This window comes from Phoenix dactylifera, chromosome 6 (genome assembly GCF_051530095.1).
Source record: "Phoenix dactylifera cultivar Ajwa chromosome 6, Ajwa_hap1_PhDact_Kaust_v1.1, whole genome shotgun sequence".
NCBI lineage: Eukaryota > Viridiplantae > Streptophyta > Magnoliopsida > Arecales > Arecaceae > Phoenix > Phoenix dactylifera.
The window spans coordinates 35,417,283-35,445,238 of record NC_143195.1 but is presented as its reverse complement, the minus strand read 5'-3'; the positions used below and the strand labels follow the sequence as shown (position 1 = coordinate 35,445,238).

At 40.4% G+C, this 27,956-nt stretch overlaps 2 protein-coding genes across 2 annotated transcripts; one reads left to right on the top strand and one right to left on the bottom strand.

Moving 5' to 3' along the window:
- The first annotated feature begins 11,285 nt into the window (after positions 1-11,285).
- LOC103704694 (uncharacterized protein At2g38710) lies at positions 11,286-18,127 on the top strand. Its single transcript, XM_008788098.6, has 5 exons — positions 11,286-11,654; positions 12,736-12,855; positions 16,353-16,467; positions 17,134-17,227; positions 17,674-18,127. Exons 1-5 carry the CDS (start codon positions 11,551-11,553, stop codon positions 17,874-17,876), a joined length of 636 nt encoding a protein of 211 aa, XP_008786320.1. The 5' UTR covers positions 11,286-11,550; the 3' UTR covers positions 17,877-18,127.
- Positions 18,128-22,066: 3,939 nt separating this feature from the next.
- LOC103704746 (xanthotoxin 5-hydroxylase CYP82C4-like) lies at positions 22,067-24,525 on the bottom strand. Its single transcript, XM_089923746.1, has 4 exons — positions 23,986-24,525; positions 23,530-23,926; positions 23,233-23,243; positions 22,067-22,885 (listed from the first exon to the last, which is right to left on the bottom strand). Exons 1-4 carry the CDS (start codon positions 24,523-24,525, stop codon positions 22,262-22,264), a joined length of 1,572 nt encoding a protein of 523 aa, XP_089779872.1. The 3' UTR covers positions 22,067-22,261.
- Between the last annotated feature and the right edge of the window lie 3,431 nt (positions 24,526-27,956).

Sequence of the window (27,956 nt, the reverse complement as noted above, 5' to 3'; positions counted from 1 at the left end):
GAATTTGGGCAAACCTAATTTGGTCATATCATAATTATGAGGTGCTGGGTGACCTATGACTTGAAAGACTTGCAATTGACCTCCAGTCTGAACAGATGGCCCATGACTTACTAAGTCGGTCAAGTCCTGCAATTGACCTCCAGTCAGAACAACTTACTAAGTAAGTCGGTCTACAAGCCAAATTTCATATCACACTATTTTTTATTTATATGATTGATTGGACGGAACTTGGCGTCTCCCAGCTCCCCTCTCACGGGGACAAAAAAAAATCCCAGACCTTCTTCCAAAATCCAATTCCATTGCAGAAAACTGGCACATGACCCATATTCAGTTCAGTGTTCCCTCACTTTCTCCCTTCAAAAGTTAAAAGAAACAAAACCAAAAAACAGAAGGAAAAAAAAAAAAGCCAGCTACCGAGACGCCAGAGGTATCAACAGTGTAATAGATCGAGAGGGAATCCTGACGGGCCGAGGTTCCTTTGGATTCTGTGAACCTATGCTTGTTGCTATCCTTCCATGCTTGAACCCTACTCCTCCTCCTCCTTCTTCTTCTTCTTCTTCTTTTGGTTTTTTTTGGTACAAAGCTTTCCCTCCTCGTTGCCTGGCATTTCCCATCCCTTAGGGAGCAAGCTAATAAGCTCCTAAGAAACCCATATCTCCTTTCTGTCTGCCTTGAAAACCCGCCAGAAAAGATTCTCTTTTGCTCCCCCCCCCCCCCCCCCCCCCCCCCCGTGCATTCAGGTCGGATCGGGTCCATTCAGTAAACCCAGATCCGATCCAAAAAATGATTCGAGTCTAATTTTAGGATCCAACCCGTTCCATTTACAGCCTTAATAGGTACATATACATATATACACATACATATATATACGCACATAAATACAAATATATTTCTATGTATATGTGTCACATTCAAATTCGTCCTTCACTCTTCATAGATAGAGACGGTGTTATATAGTTTCTTTTTTATTTTTCAAAATAATTTTTTATTCATTCATTTCATTACTACCGTAAATAGATCTTTATTCACTTTAGAATTTTCTAAATAATTTTTTTTTTTTACATGATCATCTTTGCTGTGACTATTGTTTTTTTATTTTATTTTTGCATCATTCAAATAGAAAGCGGTAAGATCAGTCTAAAAAGGGTGTAATTTATAATCTATAAACTATGAGCCCCTATTTATTTATATAAATAGAAAAGTCTACGATAGTTTATTTAATTGTTTCAGATTTGACAATGAGGCGAAGTGCAGCACTAATGATGGCATACTATTTTTTTGAGAAGGAAATTTTGTAGCATAATTTTCATCAATAAAAATTTTAAGTCAATATTTTTTTTTGATTTTTCGAAGTATGTGTATGCTAGGCCCTTTTAAGGGGAAATTCTGATTCCACTATTATGTAGAAGTCAATCATTTGCATCCAATACTGATTGAGATTTGAATTAATATAAGTTAGACTGTATGCAGTCATATAACCAATCTCTGATATCGGTGTCTGCTGGCTGGGGAATGGCCAGCAACCGTACCATCCTGTTCTTGGGAGTATTCCATGAAAAATTCTCTCAGGGAAGAGTTCCAAACGTACCATCCTGTTCTTGTCACGAGCTTTGCAGAGAGTTTGCGCTAGCCGGGAGCTGGTGCCGTATAGTCCGGCACCAGGGGCCCGACCCCTTTCCCACTTATTTTTCGCTGATGATTGTCTTCTTTTGACCAGGGCACGAGTGGCTGAGGCACGGGTTCTTCGCAGGGTGGTGACGGACTATTGCATAGCGTCTGGCCAGAGAGTGAACTTCCGGAAGTCAGCTATTACCTTCAGCCCCAGTACGGAGTCCAGAGTTCGACAGGAGATCCGGGGGTTACTGCAGATACCAGAGCAGGAGGGGACGCTGACCTACCTGGGAGTTACCATCACCGGCCGACGACCGCGAGTGGCAGAGTGCTCGGGCCTGGTGCAGCGGGTACAGAGCAGGCTTGAGGGATGGAGAGCATCTTCCCTATCCATGATGGGGAGATTGACTTTGGTCAGATCAGTGTTGGGATCCATACCGATGTATCTCATGGCCAACACTGTTATGCCAAAGACGACCTTGTTGAGGATTGAGCGTCTTCTTCGGAGTTTTTTGTGGGGCTCACACGGTGGAGGCCATGGAGTGCATTTGGTGGCTTGGGAGCAGGTCTGCCGTCCTATTAGTGAGGGCGGTCTTGGGGTGCAGTCCCTGATGGAGAGGCGCGAGGCGCTCATCGCTCGGCATGCAGTTCGGTTTATACTTGAGCCACATAGCCTATGGAGTCAGGTGATGGCAGCCCGATATGGACGAGGGGGCCTAGGGGGGGCATGGAGGGGCCGCCGAGTCTCTTTCATGTGGCGTGAGATTGTGAGGCACTTACCGACTGCATTAGCGAGCACCAGGTGGCTGATCGGCGACGGGCAGAGCATTGATGTGACCAGCGAGCCATGGGTGGACACCGTGCCATTGAGGCGTTGGCCGACCATGGTCGATGTAGAGGCAGTAGAGGGACTACGGGTTAGCGACCTTTTGGCAGGAGGTGGAGTAGAGTGGGATGATACTAGACTTCGACAGCTATTTGGGGTACACCTCGCAGCGAGGATCCGGTCTCTTCCGTTACCAGGATGTGGGGGGCGGGATGTCAGGGTATGGGGCACATCGAGCCAGGCCAGTGTTAGGCTAGGAGACCTCTCCCGTGTCATCCAGTCAGAACGGGAGAGGGGGCCGGATTGCACATGGATCTGGAGGCACGGTCTCCACCCGCGGGTAGCCCTCTTCTTATGGAAGGTGTTCTGGGATCGCCTTCCGACGAGAGCTGCGCTGAGTAGGCGTGGTTGGGGGATCCCTGCAGAGTGTGGAGCGTGTGGGGCTGTGGAGTCGGTAGACCATGTGCTCTTTCAGTGTGTATGGGCGAGATTGACATGGCAGTGGGCCGGGATCTCGCAAGAGGCCCGGAGTGACAGGCCACAGTTCCTTCACATGATACGACAGGGGCTACCCAGTTCCGGGACGTGTCAGGAGGCTATTAGAGCGACTTGCACAGCGCACCAGATTTGGCTGGCAAGAAATGCTCGTACTCTCGGCGACCGCAGGGTGTCACCGAGGTTTGCTGCGGAGCTTGCTCGTGTTCAGGCCCTTGAGTTTGTACCCACCACCTCTTCAGACAGACCTTTGACAGCTCGGGACACCTAGGGCCCCCCCTCTGCTTCGGCAGCCCACCATATGGTGTTTTTCACCTGGGAGCCCCCACCCCCGAGTTTCCTCAAGGTCAATTTTGACGGGTCGGTGTTGGACGGCGGTGCGCGGGGTGGTGCGGGCTTTGTTATACGAGGCCCGCACTCCAGGGTAGTTGCAGCAGGTGGCTGCCAGCTGTTCGATACGTCGGTTCCGGAGGCAGAGCTTCGAGCAGCCTGGGCGGGCGTGCGCCATGCGAGGATGATCCTGCGAGCCAGGTCGATCATTTTGGAGGGCGACTCCACCACGGTCATCGGATGGATTCGGAGGGGGGCGACGGGTGATGGTACAGACCACCCTTTGATCCGCGACATAGGGAGCATGATGGGAGATGAGCGAGCCTTTCAGGCTCAACATGTATTTAGAGAAGCTAATGGGGCAGCCGATTGGGTGGCGGCCCATGCGGCTCATCACTCAGGGTATACCCTTTGGTCGGGGGAGGAGGAGCTGCCACATGCGCTCCGCGAGTTGCTTTATTTTGATTTTCTTGGATGTATTCGTACACGTATTGTATGAAATATCCGTTTTCAGCAACAACAAAAAAAAAAAAAAAAAAAAAAAAAAAAAAAAAAAAAAAAAAAAAAAAAGAGTTCCAAACGCTTTAGCCAAAAGAGAGCATGCAATAGACATCGGAGATAGGAAGCGATCACGCGTGCTTGGTTGGGGCACGCCTAATTTTCCCTCTCTCTCGTATCCGTGGGGTGGAGTGAACAAATTGCGTTGTCAAAATAAAGATAAATTATTTATTCCATATGGTTTAGTGGGGGTAAAGACGATCCCTATGACCATTTATTCATGAAAAACTGGCTATGCTCACCAGAAAGTCTAACCCGCTAAAACATGCTTTGGTGACAACACGTGATAGATCTAGAGATTGGGCGGGCCCAGTCCCATACCGCTGAGTTTGCATATCATGAGCTTCTCATAATTAGCCGCATCCTTATCGGGAGACCCCATGATCATTGAGATCCCCACCAATGCAACAGGCAAGACGTCATCCGTGTGCGAAGTATTCACGTCTGATGTACAAGCCGTACTCAAGCCAGTCATTTATGGTCGACCCACATGCCCTAATTTTCTGTTGGTAGGTAGGCTTCTCCACCGGACATACACAAAATGAGAGAGAGCAAATGCCCTAAGAGGCAAAAAGACGACCTCCTTCTGTTCCATGATTACTACACTAACTTAGGCATCGGAGGGTCTTCTACTAGATACATTTCGGCCAAAGGACTTCTATGCTCTGTGCTATTTTAGGTCGGAGTGCTACTATCTGACGAAGATCTCAGTTGCAACGATCAAACACCGCTCGCCTTCTTCAATTCCAATCAGAGCAGCTAATCACCGAGCTCTCTAGTGTCGTTGCACTTCTCGTTGTGGTGCTTAGGACCAGTCAGTTATCAGCGGCAACGGTTCATAAAGCCGCTACCCTTCGCTAGCTTGGATTGATGACTTTTGTGTTTTTTTGTTCGCCAGATGTCCTGAGTCTTTATCTGTTAATCCCGAAGTTTTGTTTCTTTTTGAGTTTGCTTGCATCTTTTGCGTTTAACTCCGCTAGGTGGATTTTTCTGGCATGGTTAATGATTAATTCCTAAAGAGAGTGGGGATAGAGAAAGGCACGAGGAAAGTTGCTGATCACGAGGAGAGGGGCAGGGCGTTGTGGGCTATGGGTGGCTGCTTCTGGAGGTTCGCTCTCGAATACATTGGTGGCTTTGGCAACACATGGTAAATAGCCTATCAGTGGTCCTGTCTTAAACGTCGCCATGGCTGGCAGCTTGGGCAGTGATTCACCGGGTGGTTCTTACAGGTAAAGCAGAGACCGAGCAATGATACTTGTAAAGGTCTATAAGATATTTGCAATGGTTCCTTTCTGAATATTGTGAGTTTGCCATTGTTTAATGCCAAGTTTTGGTGGTTATGAAAAATAACTGGCTGTATTGTGTATCTCTAATTCCTGATTTTACTGATATTGGGTTCCCAAGATTTCTACCAAATATCTTATAGTCTTTTGAAGAGAAGTTCTTGTTTTAATCTATGAAATTGTTGGGTTGAGATTTGACTTTTATCTAAAATATATGATTAATATTACCCTTCATCCCATCTCATCAAAAGACTGCACAAGGATTCATTTTCATGCATGGGTATTGCCTGGACTGCTGACTATCAATATGACCTGTTTTTAATGTGATTCATATGTAATGATGTCCTCTTTTTTTTTTGAAAAAAAAAGGCAGAAGTCCTTTCGAACTCATTTATATCTGAGTTATCTATTTCATTTATTAAATTTTGAATCGGATTAGCTATTCTTGAAATCCATGAAGCCCAAATTGCCACTGGAAGCATAGGAGACAGTTAATAGCATTGAACATGATTTCAAATCAAGCCATCTTCTATTCTTCATCCTGTTTTACAGAGTTATCAGAATGTATGACTACTGAAAGTTATTCCTGCATTCTCTTCACCAACCTGTCCTTTCTACTGGTGGTTTAGTAAAATGATGTTGGAAGAATAATCAATTATTGCACTCACATGTCTACTGTAGTTCATGGGATATACAGAAAGATTCAGAGGTCTTTTCTTGTATTCAGAGCAAAACTGCATCGGCCAAATGTCAATTTTCTCTCGAGACCTGTCAAGCATGGAACAACTGGGACAGTGATTGTTCTCACTACTCCAGATGCCAAATGCACTATGCTTGCGTTTCAGGTTAACTCTTTTCCAGTTTGTATTATCATAAGTGACTATAACTTTAGTCTTCTGTATACTTTTGTACAATATATCTTTCAGTATTACTATGAAAGCATTGTGGTGAGATGGTCTTTTGTAGATTATGCAGAGTTAATACATGTGAACTGAAGCCCTATAATGTTGGACACTGTAATTTGATTTCTTTCCATCTTATCATTTAACTATCAGAAGTGCAGAATTTTGTTTAAATGGTAGCGATGCCAATATGTTGTTATCCTTTGGTAAAGAATTTCTGTCTCCCTTTTGAAAGTACCATCCAATTTTAAAGAAACAGGTATAATGGAATAAGGATAATCTCTCGAGGTTGAGGTTGTTTCTCTACTAGTTGGCATGTCCATATCTATGGATCTTGTGAACACAGTAAAGGAGAATGATACAGTCATTTTATATCGATACAGAAAAATAAAATATCTAGTCAACGTTCCCTTTTGAGTCTTCATTACAAGCCTTTTTATTTGCTTGTCTTGGATTTCTTTGTTTAGTGTGTATGCATGTTCTTCTAGATTCTGTATACTAGGTTAAGAACTAATGCATTAATTATAGGGCTCTCTAGATCAACTGGCATCGGCAGTGCCAGTGTGCTAATAATGTAAGTATATTTAGGTGAGCAAACATGGGATGCTTCATAGACAATCAACTGATACTCGATCACTTTTGTGGCTAGTTAACTTTTATCATTTAGAGGATAACCTCTTAAAAAGATCATAAATGATGCATATGAAGAAAGAGAGATGGAAGATATGGAGATGAAGTTGTTTTCAGACGGAATATATGCAAATGAAAAAGTAAAAGATGAATTGTTTTTTTATGTTTGTGTGCCAATAAAATTTTTAGAGAAGTTTGTTACCTAATCTTCTAATTGGTAAGTGTTAACACATGCCTAAACTAAACAATATGATCCATAACTTACATAATACCTGATCCTCTTTGGTTATAGGAAGGTAAGATTATAGTTTTTGCTCCAACATGAGCATAAACTTTATAATAAACCATGTGCTAAGAGTAATATGAATGAACTAAACCAAGATCAATTAGAATAGGAGCAGACCATCCACCCCATCAATAATAATAGCACTGAAACCGACATACATGGCAACCAACCAATCCTGAGTGCATGCAGTACTTGATAACCAACATAATGATTATTAGAGATGGATAATCTCTTAATCAACTTTTAATAGGCTATTGATCTACTCTATAACATTTTCTCAACGCATCAATTGCATTATGATACAGTATAATGATAACAACCACTACCATGGTTAGAGAAGAAATAACTATGACCATGACATTTTGACTTAAGCATCAAAAGTCATTGTGGCTCTTTCCTTCTAGAAATGCAAGTTGTCAAGATCTGTCATCGCCGTAAGAAAGCAATGCAACAAAAGTGATAAAGAATGTACAAGTAGTGGATATGAGTTTATATCCATCTCTGTAACATTTTTAGATAGCTATAGCTAGTTAGCTGCAATATATAATGTAGTTTTCTGTTGATCGACTAGTTGGTCTTAAGTTTTGTTATCGATTGGTCGGTCTTAGTTCCTGTTATGCTTATGAGGTTCTCCTTAAGTGTTGTTACACATCAATTCGTAGTAGCCTTGGCATGATTTATCTGATTGTTGGCCCTCGCTTGTTGACCACCATTAATGCTTTTATCTTGCTGTTTTCACAGGCCGCTTCATCAACTGTTGACCATGATCCATTCTAAGCTGACATAGTCTCAAAGACAAGTGTACCTGTCATAGAAGGTTATTTATTCGAACTACTTCATACAGTTGAAACTATCCAGAAAGCCTGCAATGATGCTTGCAGAAATGGTGCTTATTGCTGGTACTGCATCAGTTATATCATGCATTGATAGATGTTATGATGATTTCTGATAGGCCTTTTGCCTTTAGTTTCTTATGTATGTCCCCTTCAAATTTTAAGTAGCAAATGCTATTCTGCATTCCCTTGGCATCAATTGTTTTTGTTGCAAGATTGCTTGTTATACACTTCTGATCTGAAAGTAAAGAACTTGTCTGTTGTTTCTGTTCAGGTATTTCATTCGTGTCGGAAATGTTCTTTGAAATTTACATCCTCGTTTGTTTGTGGTAAAGGTTATACAGATATTTCAGCTACTAAGTGAAACACCTATTAGTGAGAATATGGCTTGATATGCTTGAGTCAGATGTGTACTTGAAAGAAAAGAACTTTGTAAGAAAGTGAAAGTTTTCTTAGTTGTCTGACACCATGTTCTAAAAACTATTTACTATATAAGTTTAGAGTTTCTCAAGATCCCACAACCACACTAGGTGCTTCCTATTATATGCAATCTTGTCCTTAAATTTCGAGGCATGGAAAAAAAAAAATCTTATGAGTAACTTGGCCATTTCGTGGCTTCCTCCAGTTCAGTCTATTCTAGGAATCTCATTCTGTGAGACTGGGGAGGCAAGATACTTCCAATTTAAGTTCCCCCTTTTGTCAAGAAAAAAAGATACTTCAACTTTAAAAAATGCATGAACCATTACTAACCAAACTATGGATCTTTTCATCTGAGCAGAAAATTTGTTGTCTGCGACTTTCTTCTTCCTTTCCTTTCTTTTTGCCTCTTCTTCTTTGCCTGTCTTTCTTTCCTTTCTCTTATTCTTCCATTTTAAACGTCCATAGGGCTTAAAAGAATCCTCAAAAACATAAAAGAAAAAAAAAATGCTATACTGGTATCTAACGATACATATATGCGTATCGATTGTCGACAGGCATGGTAGGATACGGGACTATACAGGTTAGATACTGGTACAGTCCCTGCCATCAATTGCAGATCTTGAATTGAAGTGTGGAGCAGGGATTTTATATATGAGTGTCTCTGATCCTGTCACCTCTTGCAATCAGTCATAAACCTGTTGACAGATTATTCTTTGCTGATAACTAGAACATATCTTCCTCCTGATATGTAGCATTCTAATTCTCCAGACAGAAATTCAAGAGTTCGGTATTGTATCCTAGTTCGTTTAGTTGTTTAGAACCAGGTGCAGTAGTTGATGCATTTTTTGCTCCTGAATTGCGCTGGACTTGGTAAATAAAGGAATTAACAGAATTGCTGTGTAAGGGGGGAACCTGTCCTCCAACTCGTTGTGGAATGCTGATGAATAACTTTTTTTCAAACACTATGTTATACTCATTTAGTCTCCCCACCCTGCACTCAAAATCACCAACCCAATCAACCCTTTTTAACCTTCATTCTGCTTTTTGATGTTGGTACAACATGAATTCAAATGTGGCTGGAAGTATTTTGCATTGTAATTTCCTTTAGTCTTGAGATTCGGCGGCATTCAGCTTTTATATTTGTGGTTATCATCATAAAGTTCTGTATGCTGGGAGCGAAGTTGAAATCTTAAATTTGGTACCTTCTGAAGTATCTCACTTTCATGTAAACAATCGCAGTTGCTTCTGAACTGCGATATATTCTCTACGGAGCAAATCAAGGTAGCTTTGTCGATGTGCTTCTCTCTTATAGCCTGTTCAAAGCTAGTAATGCTGATATGGATGAAAAGTGGATCAAATTGCACCAGGCTTTAATCATCACTATCGGTAAGTTCTAACTAGGTTTTTTTCCCCTCATTTTCCCCCCTCTTTTGGGTATTATAAGTCACGGAGTGTAAGCAATTCCTCCTCACCAACCCATGAGACCCTTAGAGTGGTCAGCCACATACGAGGCCACCCAATCTATAGCTTCATTGACCTCTTTATAAACATGCTTGGTCTGGAAAATGACGTCTCCATCTACCATGGCCCGAATATTTCGAAGAAGGGATAGTATCCAACCATGCTGCCGGTGCCCCCTTGGATCGACTTAATAATCTTGCCGAATTACCTTTGAGCAGGACTGCGCTGACCCGTAGAATACGTCGGGCATGACACGGACCAGCCTAAGCTGCCCTTAGCTCTACCCTCGAAACAGATATGTTAAAAATCTGACATACGCCAGCAACAACTATCTTCGCCTCTAATAACGAAGCTTGTACCACTTCTTCTACCACCGCCTAGAATGCATCCGTCGAAATAAATACCACTTTTAAGACCGGAACCTCAAGACTCAAACCGGTCCTCCATTTTTTTTTTCTTTTTTTTGTTTTGAACAATGATAAGTGTTCTTAATTAAATTTGCGTCAAATAGTTTAAAACATTAGCTCAAATGCAACTGCTTAGCTATACCCACTGTGAGAAAAAAAAAAAAAAACTCTGAGTACCCATCCATTATTCCATTTAAAGAAACTTTTTCCTCTTTTCTTACTGCCGGAAAGGCAAACGCCTATGCAACTTTTGGACTGTTCTTTTTTTTGACAATTATCCTTGAAAAATTGCTTATTTTACAAATTAAAATGTTAGGTCCATTCGCATGTTTCGTCACATCAATTTCAAGAGATCTTTAAAAGCATTTGGGCCAATAGCAACCTCTAGACTTGTTCATGTCATTAGTTGGTTTCTTGTTCCAATTAAGAGAGCTACTTTTGAAGGAAGAAAGAAAAAAAAAAAAAGAAGGAAAAGGGTCGTGGGGTAAATAATAGCTTTATTAGCGCTAACCATTCGAGCACGTTTCCCTCCTTGCTTTCCAGGTGGGCCCTTATTCTGTTCTGGATGCCATTAGCCTATGTCACGACGGTTTAGTTCTCCCCTCCCTTTCTTGTGGGGACCAACCATCGCTTCTCTTAGGTCCAAGTAACGCTCTCATGATCTCCCCGGAGAAGCATATCATCTGATGCGAGCATATACGAACGCCATCTGTCCCCAAATCGGCAATATTGTTCACGCAAGTGCCGAAATTTACTCTCATCCACTACGTGTCGCTTTTTAATTGCTCCAGAACAGTGTACAGCTGTTTGGCCCAACCTCACCCAATCCTCTTTTCTAATCCCAATTCTAATTTACCATATTACCCTTGCGCTAACTGGGCAATACTGTAAGCCCGTTTAGTTGCCTTGCTTATAAATCTGAAATAAATTTTACTTATTCAATTTATCCAGTTACATAATTTTTTTTAACGTTACAACATAATAAGAACGCAAAAGATACTTTCGAAACTTTGTAAAGGGAGAGATGAAGAGCAATTTATAATATTTATTCTTTATTAATTCGGTTAAATATTAAGTTATTTTGGCTAAATAATTTTTATATTAAAAAAAGTGTTTAGCATTTTTGTTTGTCTAAAAATTCTAATTATTTTTTTTTTAAAAAGAATAAATTAGAGGGGTAATTTAGGTAAGACAGTTAATTAGTTTTTTGAAAAAAAAAACTCGCCGGAGCCATTGGAGTCCTATTCGGAGACGTTCCCAATTGCTTCTGCCCTTTTCTCCTTCTATGCATTCTCTCTCTCGGTTATCCCCAACGAGGAGGCTCGGATATTATATAACCCCAAGCGTGGAGTTTCTTCTCCCCCGATTCTTTTCTCCTCTACGAGCCCTAGAGAGAGGGAGGCGGCCCGCCCTTCCCTTCTCCATTCCTCCATCCGATCCTCGGAGATCGTTGCTCTCCGGCGCCGGTCTCCGATCCTTAGAAGAAGCACGATTTCTCGCGCTCCAAGATGGTGTCCGCGAATCGGGAAATGGCGGTGTACTGCTTCGACACCCTTGTCGCCCACTACAATAGCGACCAGGCGCCTCCCCCGGCTTTCGAAGAAGGCCAGCAGTAAGGATCGCCCTCCTCCGATTCGTCTCCTTGGTTCCGATTATCGTTTCTCGTGTTATTGTGGAATTTTATGGCGTTTAACCTCACTTCCTTGTAGGAGAAAAGGAACCTTGGAGGGATTTTTGTTTGTTTTCTTCTTCACCTTCGGAGTTTCTGGTGTTCTAGTGGTTTGATTGCCCGCTGGCCTTCAGTCGAGCTATAAAACGTTGGAAAAACGCTTTTGATGGTTTAAAACAATAATAAAGGACTGATGATCGCTGGATTATGCTCTGATTGCTTATGCATTAAAGGATTGCTTTCTTTTCTCGATTCTAAATTGGTAGATCTTTTTGGTTTTAGGTTCTCTTACGGATATGAGGATTAAAAATTTCTTCTTGGGTTTTGTTGAGTGAAGGATTGGTATTTGAGGTTTGTTTTCTTTGAAAAGTGTTTTTTTTTTAAAAAAAAACATATATACCTTAATCACTTTCTTTAAATGTTAGATAAATAGCCAGGTATGGGTCCGTGTCTCATGTTGTTCTTAAAATTAAACATTGGCACATGATTCTTCTTCCCTTCTTATGGTGCTGTTGGTACTAATTTTCCTTTTTGATGTTTTTTATACTTTATCTTTTTTATTTATTCTTTTGGTTTTTCTGTCATGGTTAGAGGTTCCTGTTCGCCCTATATGTGTCCTTTACATCTAATATTGATGGCTTTAGTTTCTGTTTTCTTTGTGCTGATTGGATTAAGGCAGTTTGCTTACAAATGCTGTAATGTGTCTTTAATGATTATAAAGTTACGTTGATCGAATGCCATCAAATTTGTAATGTACGAAAAAAGGAAGGATCTGTGATAATTTGACTACTGTGATAATTTGTTGATCAATGATTTATGTTCCCTTTGGAAATATCATCACCCATTGTGAATTAAGGCTTATTATGAATTTCATCGATTCAATAGTAAGGTGATGGGTCTTTCACATCTGAAATTGCCGTTATACTAGGCTGAAGTCTTTGAAGTTTTATTTGTATGCTGTAGTTCTCTATGGATATATTTGTAGTATTGCTCTGCTCTTACATTGATATGTTTCTGATTTCAGCCCATTGTTTGTAACTTGGAAGAAAGCAGTCAATGGTGGGGAGCCGCGTCTGCGTGGATGTATTGGAACTTTAGAAGCCCGTTGCTTGATAAATGGTTTTAGGGACTACGCATTAACTAGGTATTTTGTTTTACATAGATACCATCCGGAAGTTTCTGATTTTGTGCATGGTGATATTGGAAGGATGATAACCTTGTTGTGATTCTTATTCTAAATTTTAACACTTAACTAAAAGCCTCTAAATTGATGATTCAAATCTAGCACCATCAACGTAATTATCTTCGGAACAAGAATTTGATGTAATGCAAAAGCCTGGACTGCTCAGTTCTGAATTTGATTATTTTTAATTTCCAGGTTATAAACACAGGAAATCATGACAATCATATGCATCTATGCTTGTATTGCATCAGTTAGCATTAGCACGTCATTTTAATGCAGCGATAATTATCTGACTTATGATGCGTGTATTGGTTGATGAATAAACTGCTCTACACATATTTCTGGGTCTATATATATGCCATATCACATGAAATATTTGTATTATTCATTATTGAAAATGATATTCTCGTATCTAGGCTGAATAAATTTTAATCTTTCCCTCAGAACTGTATGGGTGTTGTTTATACAGAACTTCCAAATTGATAAGAAACCATATAAACTGTCTAATGCTGGGAACAAGAGAAGAAATTGACCATTCTCTTAAATTCTGTTACTTTCCTACTGATGAATAATGTAAAACTTGTACGTTGATGCTTAAAACTTATTCATGGCACTAGAGTGGTCTTATCAAATCATACTGATAGATATGTCACAATTTCGATGAATTTGGTTCATTGAACCCAAAAATTGCAAAATCAGTAGATAAAATGATATTGTTTTAGATATCGAATTCTCTAATTATGCATTAGTAGTTCTGTTAGTTTGTAGGGGGGGTAAGCCAGCACTGTCATGTTCTCTAATCGTGCCAATAATAGATTTATTAGTTCTTATAGTTCTTTTTCCCTCAATGACATATAAGAGAAGTGCTTGCACCTGTACCTTTGTTGGCTGATGAAGCTATGTTTCAAATGCCTTATGATTGTGACATTGAAAGTTCTTGATGAAAATTTGATTGGTGAAATAAGTTCTAAATACCAATCATTTAGGAAGAGGAGGTCTAATTCAAATAGCTTCTGACTAGGGCTGAAACCAAATCAGATATAGATCGGGTACCAGTATATCCATATCCATATTTGTTTTGTTTAACGAATACTTATCAGAATACGGATATTAGTTAGATGCAATTTCATATCCATATTTGTTTTAAACCGATACTGGTACAAATCAGATAGTGAAAGTATGTATATAAATATAGATATAAGTCAGATAACTAAATTTTGTGATTATAGAATTAGAGATATTACTAAGTGGAAGGTAAATTAAGTCAATATCATATTAATATAGGCATTTATTTTTCTTAGAAGTTCATGGGTATTATATAAAATTAAATAGAATTACAAATAGAATTGGATATTAGGATACGGATTGGATGGTTGTCTATCTATATCCATATTCGTTTTTCTTATGAATATGGATATTAATTGGATGCTCAAATTTCTATCCATATCCAGATAAATTCGGATATGAAAATGAATCAAAACGGATATTATTCAAACTACCTTTACCCCTACTTCTGACTGCTCATCAATGTGTCGACACTTTTCATAATAGATCATAGGCTAGGAAACTTCATACAGCCACATTTATTAGGTTTGTGTATGGCATGTGGTTTGCTATACAGGTTTAGAAATAGGTAGATTGATCAGTTGACAACTGTATCACTGATGTAAGATTTCATACCTTATGTGGTGGATCTCTAAAAAGGTTGTCTTTTCGTAGTGGTAAAGGAATGAGTATTGTTTTTCTTTTGCTCTCAATATCTGGAGCTGCATTGAAACTTTGTGAACAAAGACAGGGATGAGAATCTTTTTGCAGGATAAAAGTTTGCTAGTATATGGTCTTCATTACATGCTAGAAATATGCCGATGACAAATGTTGCAGACACTAAAAAACTGGCAATCTTTAGTGCTTTTTGTCTGTTGTCGTTGCATGAATAATATTTGGAATCCAACTAGATGGCTTTTACACCATATGCCCAGGGCTCTGCTTGTTAGAGCTTTAATCAAACACATTATTTTGCCTGTTATGGCAGCAGTTGGCGTCATAGTTTACTTTATCCTTTCTAGAACAGCTAACCCATCAGCTGTGACAACTAAGCTTATCCAACGACATCTTGCTAGGAAAATTAGAATAATTGAAGAAATTGTGTTGTGCTGATATATGGAGGTTAAAAAAAGAAACGGTGCTGGGCACATGAAATGCACGTGGTTTATTCAAGAGTTTGGAGCATTTGATCAGTGGCTTTCATTCCATCATTCATAATTGTAATGAACTTGATAAACAACACTTTTCCATTGTAGTAAAGATGTAAGTTGTACTTTTATGGTATAAAACTTATAAACCAAATTATGAGGTTTTAGGTAAAGCATGGTACAGCAATGATCAAGACAAGTAATAGGAATTAGAATTTTTTTTTGAAGTCCTCAATTAAAATTGATGGCCTTCATTAATTTTGTTTTATTGAATCTACTATAATAAGAGATGAATGTCAATATGCCTGACATCTTCAAAGAAAATATGATGTGTAGATGTTCTTCATATGTGTCCAACTATATATTTTTATGATACAGTTGTTAGACCAATAATGTTTGGACCTGATGTTGAACAGTGAAGTGGGCGCACGTGCATTAGTTGATTGTAGATGACAATGAAAGTGATTTCATGATTATGTTAAGGAAAATTTAGAAATTGGTATACTACTGGAAGTTTTGGATATGCTGGTACAGGATAATGATGAAGAGTTAATTGAGTTTGTACGGTTTTAAGAGTTTCTAGACATTAAGGTTCCTGTAAGGAGAGAGGTTTGAAATTAAGTTGAAGGTTCAGGAAAGTTGGGCAAGGAAACAAAACATAGATGACATTTGTGAGCAAGGACTTCTTTGCTGCCTGCCTAGTAGACTTTTAGATTCATGGCAAGCTCTTCTTTTCCGAAAGTTATCGTGGCCAAGAATTCAGCAGAAATTCTTAAATGGTCCGCAACATGTTGTCAAGTGGTTGTGAAAATCTACTCGGTGTTCTACTTGGATTTCTTCTACAAAACTGACTTCATTTTGATGCTTGAAGGCTTGGCTGATTGTGGTTTAGATGACATAGTTGAATAGTGTTTTACTAGTGCTGATTCCATTTTGTTTGAGCAAGTGTTCCGCTCCTAGTATGACTGCTCAAAGCCAGTGCTAGTGACTTTTCTGCTTCTTGATGAATTGTGATGGTGACAGGTTATAGTATGTTATGATTTAGTTTTAATTCTGTTAACTTCTGGGTAATAACTCCACCTTTTCATTGTGCAAAGGAAATTTCCTTAATTTGTGTTAAATGTAAGATTCTGGATTTTCCAAGGAGAGCGTTTTATTTTTCCTGTAGTTGATTTCTGTCTTTCTGAGGTGGTCACAGGGAGTAAAGGTATATGTATAATATGTCTTTTAATTCCTTCAGGTAATGGATTTTCTGTCTTCTTGCAGTGCTCTGAGGGACCGGCGCTTTCCTCCTATACAAGCTAAAGAATTGCCATATTTGGAATGCACAGTATCTATTCTGACTGATTATGAATCTGCTCTCCATTACCTTGATTGGGAGGTTTGCTGCTTCTCTTGTGTTTGATGTGGTATGCACAACATATTAGCTAGGGGCATGGGTGGTAGGTATAAGCTGTTTGCATGCAAAAGAAATTTTAAACTTCATCTTTCAATGAGACACCAATATCATTTTGAAAGGCGATTTATAATGACCCAATATTTATCTTCTGCTTCTCTTTCTAAACCTTATTACCTTCTAGTTTCCTGCTAGATTCTAATGCACTGGCCTGCTAGTTATTCTGTTGTATTCTGAGGCATTGAAACACCCTCAAGATTTTACTGGGGAGGAAAAGATAGAAAGGATGATCTGGTCGAGGCATTGTTAGATATGAGATCAAAAAAAAAATCTGTTTTTAAAGGATTTGACCATTGATAAAAATAATGGCATGGTAGGATCTTTAAAACTAACTGCAAAGCTAAGAGAATGTAGCTTTTTGTTTCTGATTGCAGCAAGAGGCAAAATCAGTAGTTGTCTGATTTCTGTGCTTTTCAGAGGTTGCCTTGCAGCATGCTGTATTACTTGTTTGCTTAAACAAATTACTATTGTTTTTTTCTTTTTCTTTTTTCCTTCTCCATCAACCCATGTGTTCCCATGTTCACACCAATCACTGTCTAAAGCAGCTAGAGTATTTCTAATGATTACAACTGAGCAGTTTCTATTTTGCAGATTGGAAAGCATGGCTTAATTATTGAATTTACTGACCCAGATTACAACACAAGGCGTAGTGCAACTTACTTGCCCGAGGTTGCTGCCCATGAAGGTACATTGTGTATTATTTGTTTGCTCTCCTCAGTTTTCCCTTTATTTTCATATGAACTATTGAAATAGTGCTTCTCTCTAGAAGTTCAGAGCATCTGAAAATCAGTTCAAATTTGCACAAACCTGTACATCAACTTCCAGTTCTAGTGTTCAAGTGTTAGTCCGTCATGAATTGTGGTCAAATGCCATAATAGATAATGGCCTAGGTGACTCTCTGGAACCATGAAATTGAAGGATTACAGGAAAATTGCTCTTTCATGTAGGGAGATATGAGATGCTTACTGATGCATTATTCTATATCTAATGCTCTTTCATGTGTTTTTCCATCTTCTGAACATAATTGTTCGCACAGAGGGCTTCATAAGATAAAGGGCGTGGTGGTTTTATCTTCAGAATATGCTTTATATCGGTATGACGGAGACCTTTTCTTTTCCCCTTTTGAAACAGGTTGGGCAAAAACAGAAACCATTGACTCATTGATGAGGAAAGCTGGTTACAATGGAGTCATCACTGAGTCGCTTCGCAGGCGACTCCGTGTCACCCGCTATCAGAGCACCCTGTACACCATGCACTACAGTGACTATGCCTCCTATGTCAAGATGATCAGAGGAACTGCCCCTGCAATTAATGGTACTAGACTTAATCATTGATTTATTCAGAGCGGCTTCATTGTTAAAAGCTGCAAAGGTACATTCAGACTTATTAAAAATCAGTTGGGTGAGAATTTGCCTTGATTCCATCCCTGCCAATTGATCTGCTCTCATTATTTGTCAGAACTCATTCAAGAAATAGGAAAAAAACTGACAGGTTAGCCAGCAACTGTAAAATTGTTGAATGGCTAAGCTGTATCATGTCTCAAGATTGTCTGTGGATTCAGTTTAATTTGATATGCATTCCTTCATATGTGGTCTTCTTGATAAAACTTTACCTGGCATATGCCTTCGAAAGGGTGAACTCTAAAACTTTGCAAATGTATAGTTACCTACATAAAACTATCTAGGGTTAGAATCTACCAACAAACAACAGTTGACTGCAGATAGGGGTCGGGTTTGGGCAGGAAGTTGTTTGAGCCATTGACACCTATTTCAAGTCTTGGACGTGAGTAGATGTGTTAACTGAAAAGGCTTAGATCTGTGAACCATCTGCAGCCTAGTCCAAGAATTGACAGTTCTGATCCAATTGATTACACAGGCATGTCTGCCGCTGGGGACTGCACATTGTGGTAGATTTGGTGCCAGGCCATTTGTTTAGTGTTCTGATTCGGTCTAGTATTTTTGGTATGCCCTTGCGTTTCAAGCCGCCAGTATAGCAGCGAAGCCATGCACATTGATGAATTCACCTGAGGTTTCAGGTCTGTCGAGCTTTAGCGGCAGGACCATCATCCATATAGATTCTTCACAAATTTGTGGTTGCAGTTAATCTTCGCCTTTGATACAGCGCTTTTTTTACAAGCAGTGCATGATAGGGTCTTGAAGGCATTGTTGTTTCTTCGCATTGTAAGCCCCAAAATAGGTACCAAAGTCTATGCAAAGTACAAGACTACAATTATAATTATTGTAACACCCAAACAACTTGTAAAGGGAAATAGGAATTAGGTAGTTTGGTAAAAGTTTAGTTATACTATGTATAAGGTAAATGCACTACTCTTCAGGGATCTCACGTTACAATTTTAGTCCCACAAAGGATTCTGCTGTCTCTTACATATTAGAATCTGTATTTGCGAAAAGATTTGTAGATTTCAAGCATATCTATGTGGCTTGGATCATCATCTTCTTCATGAGTTCCTTCTGCTCACGGTGTCTTGGTTCTTGGTTTATTTTTCTGCTAATCTTTGGAGTGCTAGGGTTTTGAAGTCTCTGTTTGAGTTGTATTCTTTCTCATTTCATATGACAAAACCCTAAGCCTAAGATTCTTCATGAATGAGGTGACTTGAACTTGTGGTCTCGTGATAAGAATCCTACTAGCTTCAAAAGCCGGTAGTTCTGAATAAGATGCATCAAGAAACCTCGCAGGAAAAAAAGAAAAAGAAAAAGTGTTCTTGCTGTTGCACCATGTATGACGGATAGCATTCAAAAAAAACCTGACATCGCTGCAAATACAAGAGATTTCCCTCCACAGATAATATATGGAACTTCCACGTGAGCTTCTTAGTCTTACAAAGAAAAGGGCAAAAAGTTAGGAAAAGGAAAGAAAAGAAGACCAACTCCCATGGCCGTGTTTCCCCAGCTCTACTCTCCTACTTGGGCTTGGGGGCTAGAGAGGGAGCTCTCTTTCTGAGAAGCGCAAAGAATGAGAGAAAATGGAGTGTAACAACTCAGAATTTCATCTAAAATGGCTAGCTGAAAGGTATTTTTTTGGTTCTTTGATCTTGTATAAGTACCCAAAATTTATCCAACAAATAACCGATATGGGACTAAACACACGTCTGCACGAATCATCACATGAAGAACAAGGACATAGAGGGTGGTGAAATGGGTGGTAGGGAAAGTGCGGAGGGTGAATAGGATCCCATGCGTTGGCTCACGTATGTGTAGATTGTCGGTGGATAAGAGGCCATAGGTGGTAGCAAGGACAGAGTCGTACCAATGGCAGGCAGGTGGGTGGAGAGTGTAGAGGGTTATTTTGGCCACGGTTAGTGTCACGCCCCAAGATCATAACAATTATTTATAGGTTCCAAATCTTTTTTAAATAAAACAATAAATAAATAAATATTTAATTTTATCATTCATTAAATAATAAAATAAAAATCGGTTCAGATCATCTAAATTCAAATATAAATTTGAAACTCATAATTTTCAATATTCAAAAAATTACTAAGCTACATATTTATAACCAACTAAAGAACTAAAATTTTACTATAAATTACAAATTTTGTTAGTGCGAACTCTAAGCTTGGATTATCGTTTGTTCCTACTAACTTTATACATCTGGAAAGAAAAAAAATAAAAATATATGAGCGGCACAGCTCAAAAAGTAAAACTGACATCACTTTATTAAACTATATAATGCTATATCATAATGCTAATTTTCATAAAGCAAAATTTAGGCACAACAAAAGCAGTGATATTATTCAATTATTTATTTGTGAGATACATCCAATAATGCGTATATTTTTGTATATTATGAGTGATTATATATTAAAAAAAATCAATTTTTGAGAAAAAAGCTAGAAGCCTAAAATTAATAAAAAAACATATTAATTGAACTTTGTTTTGCAGTTGACATCAATCTAAAATACCATTGACTTCAGCATATCCTTCGGCAACTTGTGTTTTCTACCATCGATGTAAGCTTTAGAAGAAAATAAAAATTTGTTAGAGTAGTTATAGCTGTATCGTGGCAAATCAACTTATCAATACAGATATCATAATATCTCTTTTAACTACGATAAACTTATTCAAAGTTCTTATCTACAGGTCGTTTTATTCCAATTTTCTCTCTCCTTCTTTGTACCCCCCGCTCTCTCTCTCTCTCTCTCTCTCTCTCTCTCTTAATTCTATGTATTGGGCACGCCACCAATTTTTTCATTTTTTTTCCAATAATAATAAGGTCAAAGAAATTCCTTATTGTCCTACGATTACCCATTAACGGTTGTGTAATTGATGCCTCTCTACCCTTTATTTTTACAAAGATACACCATTTTAGCTCTTATTCAAGAGAGAGAGAGCCAAGAAAATGCATCAACTACAAATTAAGATTATATATATCAAACCAAAATTAGAATAGTTATTTCTCACGTAATCACAGTCGTTTATGTTTTCTCTTGTGTTATCCTAGTTGTCCAGAACTAAAACAGCAAACCAAAATATAAACCTGTATGTACCTCCTTCCACCCCTTCCTTATTCCCCTTCTTTTTCCTCCTCTTTCTGCTTTCCAAAAACTTCACCCTATAAAAAAAGAAGGGTTTTGTCATTAAACTAGGATGACCAGTATACGGCTAGGGAGATCTATCTTATTAAGTTCATGCAACCAAGAAACAGACTTTTGAGATTGTCCTAAGCTTAGCAAGAAAGCAGGCAAATTAGAGGGACATCATTGACTTTTGAAATAAGAAACTATGTTCATTTCAAAAGCGCAAATAATGCAAATAGATGAACGAGTCATAGGCTCAACCTCCAAGGTATTTTATATGCAAGCTTAGTTAAGGACTATGATTTAGCTAGTACCACGTTACAATAGCTAATAGTATAATAATAGCAGCGTATTCTTTTTCTAAAACTTGATTAAATCGATGTTTTAGAATTTAAATCTTCTATTTGTTGCTGTTAAAAAAAGTCAATTTTCAAAAAAAAGAGAATCCAAATCAAGGTGCATGAGATGGAGGGCCACCCGCCGATACATTGAGAACTCCAGTCGAAATGGAATCCAAATCAAGAAAGAGGCCATTGGCATTGCATGATTTATCCCGCGATCCTAGTAGATTTCTTGTGATGTTTTAGCCCACTAAATGCCCAAAGAAGGTGAGAGAGCGCAAAGCTAAAAAAGCTTGGAAGGCTGGAATTCAGCGATCGAGTCCCTACGTTTAAATTATTCGCCGTCCAACGGCTGACTTCTATATCCCGGCCTTTGGCAGCTCTTGTGCAGAATACCGCACGATAGAAGTTCATGACGCTTATATTCCGAAAGAAAAAGAATAGAAGTTGAGCCTACCGAGAGTCACTGTGCTATAATATCATTACGGGGGCCATGACACTGCTCGGATTTGAATCAAGACCCACCTCTCTCATTATTGTTGTGCCTTACCAGGGTGTTTGTTTGGGTAGTTGACTCGTAATTGTTGCTTGCCGATAAATTTTGACGCTTAATAGATGATTACAAGTTTAATAAAATAAATAAATTTTGGAGGCACGCAAAGAAGTTTGATAGGAATGATTCTTGTATCAAAGTTGGTATATTTAATCATGGTGCTTTCGGTACGTAGGAACATGCATGCATGGGTATCTGTTAAACGGCTGAGGAAGAAGCAAGCAGCAGCCATGCATGTGCTGATGACCATGCCACCAACTCCCCTCATCCATTCACTCAACCAACCTCTCATTGGTAGATCGCCGGAGGTAGCCGTGGGGTGACGAGGACTTCCAGTGGCGTAGCCTTGGGTAGGCTCGCACCCTTGCCCTCCGTCATGTCCACAGGTCCGCCTGTTGGCGTCTCCAGATCAAACCCATGAATTACGCGGGCGAGCGTCAGGTGCATGACCTGCAGCGCGAACGACGCCCCCGGACACGCCCGCCGGCCCGACCCGAACGGCAGGAGCTCCCAGCGTCTTCCCCGGACGTCGACGTCCCTGTGGCTCGTCAGAAACCTCTCCGGCAGGAAGGCTGACGGCTCCGGCCACACCTGTGGATCGCGCTGGATCGCCCATGCGTTAACCAGCACCTGCGTGCCGGCCGGCACGTCGCAGCCGCCCACCTCGCAGTCCTCCATGGCCTGGTGGGGGATCAGGACCGGACCGGGCGGGTACAGCCGGAGCGTTTCCTTCACGATGGCTTGCAGGTAGGCCAGCTTCTCCACGTCCGACTCCTCCACGTTCCGGCCCATGCCCACGTGGGCGTCCAGCTCTTCTTGGGCCTTCTTTAGAACGCGGGGATGGTTCAGCACTTGGGCCAGGGCCCAGGTCATCGTCACGCTTGTCGTGTCCGTGCCAGCTGAGATCAGAGCCTGCGTCCAAATGTGTCCCATGGTTATTTAATCATCCGAAGCTTTTTTTTAGCCGGGAGATGGTGATGGCTTTAAAGAATTAGCCGGGACCCCCCGCCCTAGATTTGCGGGTGATTTGTATGCATTCTGATCATTGACGTCGGAATTCGTGCCTTCTATCTTAAATGCCGGAAGAGAATAAAAAATGGCCCAAGTCTGGAAGGATTACTGCCTGCCGCCCATGGTTTAGCTTCTGCCACGGAATTTATAAACCCAGCCTTCTTCCACGACTATTTAATTTCAGCTGTTTGCCCTTAATTAGGGGCTTGATTTAGGAGAAGAGATTCCTCAGCTAGCAGCCTATATACAGCACCGTTTACTGTTAATAACTTCTATTTACTGTTCTAGAGAAGTGTTTATTCCTGTACCAGCACCTAGATGAAATAAAACCTTTTGGTAATTTCTGTTCTTTGGATTTAATCGCGGACTTTTGACAGGATCTACTTGCCTGTGATATTGCGTTGACCCTCCCTCCTTTGTTTTTTTATTTTTCTATGTGACACTGACCCACCCAAATGATTGGTGGGAACCACCCTCCCTGGGTCCCTGCAGTCCTCTCTTTTAGGCTTTTGTAATATAAAACTGGGACCTGTTGTTCTAAGAACTTTGCGGTAAAACAGAATTTGTCGGATAACGTACCAGGGAATTTGCCTTGATAACAGTATCCGGATCGTGGTCGGAGAACAGCTCCCCTTCCTTCTCCATTATCGACAGCATGACATCCATGAAGTCCTGCATGCCGTCACCCCGTCCTTGTATCCTCCTCTCTCGGTGCTCCCTTAACCACCCTCCGATGATGCAGTCCATCACAGCCGCGTTGCGCTTCATCGCCCTCTCGTAGCCGCCCAAATCCATCCACTTGAGGAGCGGCACCACGTCGGAGATCGCAAACGCTCCCAAGAGCTCCATCATCCGGTGCATCGCTCCGGTGAACCTCCGAGCCTCGCTGCTGCCACCGTCATCAACAGCACCATACACAAGCACCTCTTCCCCGACACCATCCTTACTACCACGTTGAACGTCAGCTCCTGGAACCACTTGCTGATGATCTCCACCCTCACCGGGCCCCCATCGCCGTCGCGACAAAGTCCGTAGAGGGTCCTGGCGAAATCACGAATCTCCGAGGCCCGGACGTGAGCGAGGGAGCCTAGCCGGGCGTGAGAGAGGAGCTCCAGGGTCAGGATCTTGCGGATCCGGCGCCAGTATGGTCCGTAGGACGAGAAGCCCACCATGGCGTTGTTGTAGCACATGAGCTTGCTCGCAGCGGTCGGGGGTCGGCCGGCGAGGGCCTTGTCGTTGGCGGTGAAGCACTCCTTGGCTGCCTCCCGAGTGCTGACACCCAGTGCTGGCCTCGCGCCCAGCCGTAGTGCGAAGACAGGCCCGGCCGCATCCGCCGCCGCTTTTAGCGCCCGGCCGATGTTGTTGTGAGAGCCGAGAAGTGGGAGGTGGCCAAGGACGGGCCACGCGCCGGCCGGCCGAGGAGCCTGGTTTCTTCTTTTGGCCGACTTAGACTTCTTGGCCAGCCATTGGTTGGAGACGAGTACCAAAAGAAGGAGAAGAATAGGTAGAAGCCCAAGACCGTGAAAACGGGAAGCATCCATGGTAATGGTATACGCACTGGGGATGATGAGAGGTGGGAAAGAGCAAGGGAGGAGGTTTGGACGGTTAGTTTCAGGACACTCCGCTCCCGCTACCGTTTGTTATACACACGAGACCTCGGAGGGAGATGAGACTCAGGAAAGCGGTAATCTAAGACCGAGGGGCCGCTCGTCAAAACGAAGGACGGAGAAGAAGGACGGCGACTAAGTGTTGTCTATAAAATAGTACAGATGACGCGATTTAGGCCGGCTGGTAGACCTGGTCTTGCCAAGAATTTTTCTGTGCATGGCCGAGCGCAGTGAACGATGGAATCCATCATGATATCGGGACTAATTTTGATGGACATGTTATATAATTATATCATGCATAATTATAATTAATTTTGACGGAATCTGTTATACTTATTTTAAAGCATAACAAATATCATGCCTGTCAATGGGACTGATGAGCCAATTAACCTGCACCACGCAAGCTTAATTACCAGGAACAAATTGTGTTAAACTGGTCCAAAGGCATGGCCACAGTAGGATTTCTCCATATGGATCATACGAGCACCATATAAAGATGAACTGCACCAAGAATATCTTTTGCTCCTTGTTCTTACCAGCTATAATTATCCCTCAAAAAACTCTAACAAAAATCCTTTGAAACCAAAGGTATGGCAATTTAATCAAAAAATGTCCCTTTCTATTGCGCTGCAACTTAAGGTGGAGTTGACTGCCAAACTTTAATGAGTTTTGACTGTGCGGCTAAAAATTGTTCCATGGAGTTTCCTCATTTCCTTCCATTTCTTACCTTGATCAGATGCATGGCAGTGCCCGTTTCGTCCCTTCCAAAGCTTGCAGGGAGCAGCTTCATCACATACATAGCAATAACACTGCACCAATCAGCCAAAAAACTGAGTGTTATAAGCAAGCAAAAATATCAGTCGCGAACAAAAGAAGAAAATCACAAAGTAAAAGACTAGCTTAGAAGCTGAAGGTATTAACAGGATTTAATGGTAAAGCCTCTCGTCTTCATACGAGACCTGGACTTGTAAACTGGAGTCTTCAACGAAAGTCACAGATGGATGTCATTAGAATAACCCGTAGACGCCATCTGGTTAATTTTCTGGTGGATTGGATGCTAATAGCCTAATACTGAACCAAAAGCTCAGCTTTTCCTTTTTCTTTTTGATTAATTCTAATATGAATTATACGAACAGTTATGATGCATTCAGTCAACCTGCTGTGCATGATGATCGAAGAAAAATGGGGGGAAGGCGAGCAGTAGATACTGCAAAAGAAACAAGCTGCTCTTGAATAAATCATGAATAGATTGTGCTGAGCTGAATAACAGGCTCGATCGAGCTTGTTCTATTAGGAAGATAGAAAAAAAAAAAGCACAGACATCATTCAACGCTGGACTCAACAAAGTCGAGCCTCAACATCTTCAGCTTGCAAAAACAAATAGAAGTTTGCGCTCGGCTCAATGAAAATCCTACTCGAGCTCATTCAACCTGAGTAACTCTTATGTAGATTAGCTCGAGCTTGACTATCCTATTCATATAATGAGCCGAGTCAGATCATCTTACAACTCGGCTCTTCTCCCCTTTTTTCCACCCTCCACGACATTGCAAACATTATTTCTGAAGTAAATGGATTCTGCTCTCTCTCCTTCTATTACATCGTATCCAATAACGCCCTTGCAAGGAATTGAACTTCTCCTAGTATAAATACTTACTTAAGAAAAAAGAAAAAAAATTAAATTCTTTGATACGAGGAAAACAAACAATGCCTATAGAAAATAATAACTTAAACCTCGACGCCGAGCCTTATATTTCCAAACGGCACCTATTAGTAATTCAGAGCTATATATATCAAAGAGAGGTGGTCCCTGAACTCCTGAAGGCAGCAACTTTCATGAGACGTCATGCTGAAGGGATATTCAGAACACAGATGTCGTGAGTGGGGATAATCTCTGCAAGCCACCTGCATTCAGGGATATCAATCAGAGACGCATTCATTCATAAACAAAGCATGTCGATTCCCAAAATTAGGACAGTCAAGTTTGACCTTATCATTTAACATGCCTAATTACCGCAAGGAATCTCTTCAATAATTTTTATTATTGCTTTCTAGTTCTGCGATAATTTTGTGCAACAGCTTATGTTTTCAGTCAGATCTTGACTTGATAACAAGAGAAACAATATGGACCACGTCCTACGAATCTGTAGAAATTTATCCATACATACAGGTGCAGGCATTACCATGCATCATATAAGACCATACATAATATCCACAAGCAGAGGGAATTGTTGTAATGCTTACATTCATGGGCACATAAAGCATATGTTACACCCAATTTGCAGCAAAATGGGGCACTGTGGAATGCACCATGCCTTATACTGAGGGCATAAGATTAGCATTGCTTCATTTCTCAAACAATAAGACATCGTTGGCATCCTTACCATACAGCATGTACACAATTTCGATATACTAGCCATTTTTTTCAAAGATTTTAGCATAATTTTTCGCAATTTGCTTGTTTGTTTCTTGATTGGGTGAAGTAACTGATCTAGTCCATTCCATTCTTGCAATTAACTATGAATCGAAGCAAAGGAGGAAAAAATGAAGGTAGGAGGGGGCAAAAAAAAAAAAAATCTCAGAATCTCCTGTGGTGGTAGAATCTGAAGAGAAGAACTAATGAAACAAGGGCCACAGTCGTTTCTAGAAATGAGATTGGCTGCGAGCTAATTGATGTTTCCTAGGCGAACAATCCAGCCTTTTTCTTTTGGCTTGTTCCACTCTCTTGTTTTTGTTTTTGTATTACTGCAATATTGACTTCCATGATATTTTACAATACCTAACTTAATATCAAAGTAAAAGCGTATTATGAAGTCAAAATTGTCTTTCTACGTATATTATCACTCCCTATACCACCAACCCCCAAAAAATAGCGAGCAAAATGGGGAATAATTTAAAGGCAATTATCAAATGTCAAAAAACTTCCCTTGAAGGAGACTAAAAATTGTATATAAAGGCCAAATGGAAAAAGTATTCATTTTTGCACCTTTATCTCATGTAACAATGTGTTTTTCTAAACTAACATCGTCATCTAAACGTGTGTGTGTTTTTGTTTTGTTTTATTTTTTCCCTTCTCAATTTTATTGAGAAACGACCCTACACTTGCAGGTTGGGTTGGAGATTTGGTCAGTACATGCCCAAATTGGATCCATATATGATGTTTAATCAAGTCATTTCAAAATCTAGCGGGTTGGGCTAATTTTAACCGTGAAGTGAGACTATGCCGGATATGAAAGCTAATATCAAACTGTTATCATAATTTATAAAAGATGAGTTACATGTTATGGATATGCAATGAAGAATAGAGGGTTGGATTTTATTGAAGAAGGCTTAGGTTGTGCCGAAGCTCGCTTCAATCCAATTTTAAT